This window comes from Anopheles marshallii, chromosome 2 (assembly GCF_943734725.1).
Source record: "Anopheles marshallii chromosome 2, idAnoMarsDA_429_01, whole genome shotgun sequence".
Taxonomy (NCBI): Eukaryota; Metazoa; Arthropoda; class Insecta; order Diptera; family Culicidae; genus Anopheles; species Anopheles marshallii.
Genome location: NC_071326.1, coordinates 49,578,592 through 49,581,550, shown reverse-complemented (window position 1 = coordinate 49,581,550; position 2,959 = coordinate 49,578,592). Strand labels below are relative to the sequence as shown.

At 47.2% G+C, this 2,959-nt stretch overlaps 1 protein-coding gene across 1 annotated transcript; it reads left to right on the top strand.

Moving 5' to 3' along the window:
- Positions 1-215: 215 nt before the first annotated feature.
- Positions 216-1,286, top strand: LOC128708348 (uncharacterized). Its single transcript, XM_053803323.1, has 2 exons — positions 216-311; positions 377-1,286. Exons 1-2 carry the CDS (start codon positions 216-218, stop codon positions 1,277-1,279), a joined length of 999 nt encoding a protein of 332 aa, XP_053659298.1. The 3' UTR covers positions 1,280-1,286.
- The last annotated feature ends 1,673 nt before the right edge of the window (positions 1,287-2,959 follow it).

Genomic DNA, 2,959 nt, shown 5'->3' with positions numbered 1-2,959 from the left:
GTTTGTCCGTACCAAGTGATCATTGAAGTTGTTGACGTTGACCTAAGGGCGTTGGTGGTTACTACACCGCGAATCTGACACGTACGTCTAGAACCTGTCGCTGCGGACCTGTGTGCTGCGAGCACGGTACTCGTCCGGAAACTATCAGGATATCTAAACATTGTCAAAGAAAAGTTCTCGGAGCTGTGTGTTCTTTGGTTCGAACCGATCAGGAAATGAGATACGGAATAGAATGGTTACTATCGGTACTAGCGCTAGCATCCCTGGTGTTACCGCGAGTGACAGGTGTCAAACACGTTGACATATTTCAGGTTAGAAAATGAGACGCTTTGCTCGGAGGAGTTTTCACGAAAAGTATAAGGTATGACCTTTGCAGCAATTTAGCGATGGGAGCTATCAGGAAAACCAAAAATCAAGCCGTGAAGCGCTGGACGACTCGGACGAGGATGACATCCGAACTGAGCAACCGATGAGCTGCGTCGAGGATGTACTGCCCACCAATCCTATAGAGTTGCACGAAAAGCTAGAAAACGAGACGGATCGTCCGCATGTGCCAGTGCAAAACATTTCACAACCAAATCTGAGCGAGCTGTTCGGTAAGCTGAAGTCGGGTTTCTTCAGCGCCAACCTCTTTCAGATCGGACAACACGTACGCGGTGTGCTAGTTGGCATAAAGGAACGCATGCAGGCATACGTCGCTGACACCACTGCCAAATTTGAGCACCGTCGCCATCAGACGATGAATGCCGTGAAGCGCAAAGTGGATGAGATAAACGAGCAGATCCGCAACTACTTCCAGAACGAGTTTGTGGAGTACCGGGATGTTTGTCTGCCGGACGAGAACCATTGCATGCAGCTACTGCACACCCAGGTCGACCAGTACGAGCACAGGCTGCGCACGAACGGGGACGAATGCCACGACAAACTAGCGGAACATTTGGCCAAACAACGGCGCGAGATAGACGAAGCGCAACAGCTGCTGAACGGACCTTACAGCAGGATGGACAACTGTCTCAACCGGGATGCCGGCTTCGGTCGTAGTTTTCTCGCCTGTTCGGGTGGTGCCGTTGCGAACCTAGCCAAACTGACCACGGAAACGATGCAATCGTTCGCAAACAGGATGACCCACCTGTCCGGCGTGTTCACACAGCGCGTGAACAAGTTCGAAAAGTGCGTCGTCCAACGACGCCAGCTGATGAAGCAGAACGAACGAGAGGTGTCACAAAAGATGAAGAATTGCTTCAGGAAGCAACAGTCGCAACCGGAAGCCTTCTTCTGACCGTCGGGTTGAACAAGCTACGCTGATCCAATAAAATTATGGCACATGGATAGGTACCGATTCCGAAAGCAATCCACTTCTTAAAAGGAAATGTTCCACTTTCAGCAGGAAGCTTATCTTTACGTGGCTTCCGTGCAGAGTCTACCTTGCTCGTTACCGTCTTTATCAGTAGGCATCCATCGTGTCAAGTACATAAATCTCACCATCCTTGCAAGTTGTGTAAACATGTGCCATGGAACAGTCAGCTAGCTGACATGTGCATCGCGTGGAAAACTGGAAGCTAAAAAAGGTGAACGCTTTGACGCCTGCGATCTTCATCATGGCATCTTGTGATGTATGGTAGTTCTCATTTTTCCACCTGAAACTCCACAACATGACACGAGATATCTGATGTTGGTAACTCGATTTGCATCATGTCGACAGATGAACCTCACGAAATGTGTCGGAACAGGTAACTGGAGTTAATCATCCCTTATCCCATGCTGGCACAAAATTGGTATTTAAGGTATCTGCCATCCTGAATTTCGTTATATTCGAACAGTATGTATAGGTAGTCAGATGGGAAATAAGCTTAATCGTTATGTGAACAACAGCTTCTAAGCGTATTGACAAGCTGGCAAGTCTTGACAGCGGAGGAGGGACAGGAGGAAGTTCGAGAGAACCCCTTTATCTCCTTTAAGCCAAAGGAGATAAAGCCTTGCAGTGGAATTAATGTTTACTTTAGCAGTGTAATAAAACATTGCTCATTCAACGGGATTTTAAATATTCATCACCAATCTTCCCATTATTCGTGGCAACTCAGCAATTCGTAGTAGTGGACCGCCAAAAATCGGCTCCCTGTTCACAGAGCGCAAACAAACCAATACAACGAAGTTCTATTGACACAGTGCTAACAGCACCGAGAGCTTTGCACAAACGATACGCGTGTTTTGCACATTTCATGCACTTGCCACTGTAATCACGTGTGCAATGGTAAATAAACCACGCCTGTACCTTAAGCTACAGACTGCGCTACCGCCTACACAAGCCCACCTGCATATATCTGAAGTGCCATCATGCAGGGGAAGTGGTGTAGTTTGTAAGATTGAAATTAAAGTTTAATTCTCGACATTTCCGCACAAACCCGTCTTGAGATACCTTCAGCTATGGCTTTCTTTGCTACGAATCTTCGTTCTATTTACTTCTACGAATGGACAGTCAGACACAAAAAAAAAACGTCTAAAGCAGTACGCGCCACACCATTAAGGATGGTGCAAGGCTCGGTAACTGTATAGTAGAAGAAAGGAAAGTAAAAGTTTCCTTCTGCCCTGCCGGTGGCCAAATTAAGTGCAGGAAGTGAGTAGATTGCTTTCTGGCCCGTTTACTCTGTTCTCCTTGTTTTCGTATGCAATTGTGGGGATTTTTTTGTGCCGCTGTTGTAGCCATGTTGAACGGCATTTATGCAGAGTTTTAAGCTCCGGACATCAGCTCCACTCTGCATCTTTCCCTGCTGCATCAAAGCGTACCCTTAGGCTACGTGCTCATTTTAAAAAGCATCGTGTTCTTATTTAAAACTTCGTACAGAACACTTCTTGCTAGTCGCGAACGCTCTCAGCCATATGCTGAATCCTGTCAAGGGCTACAGAGCAATTCGCCTACCGCCGGAGCTTTTCACCCCATGACCTTACGGTTCATTACGGT

Excerpts from the sequence above, each read along its gene's own strand:
- LOC128708348 (XM_053803323.1), top strand. The coding sequence starts at position 216 with ATGAGATACGGAATAGAATGGTTACTATCGGTACTAGCGCTAGCATCC. Across the intron at positions 312-376 it reads AACACGTTGACATATTTCAG|CAATTTAGCGATGGGAGCTA; the intron begins GTTAGAAAATGA and ends TGACCTTTGCAG.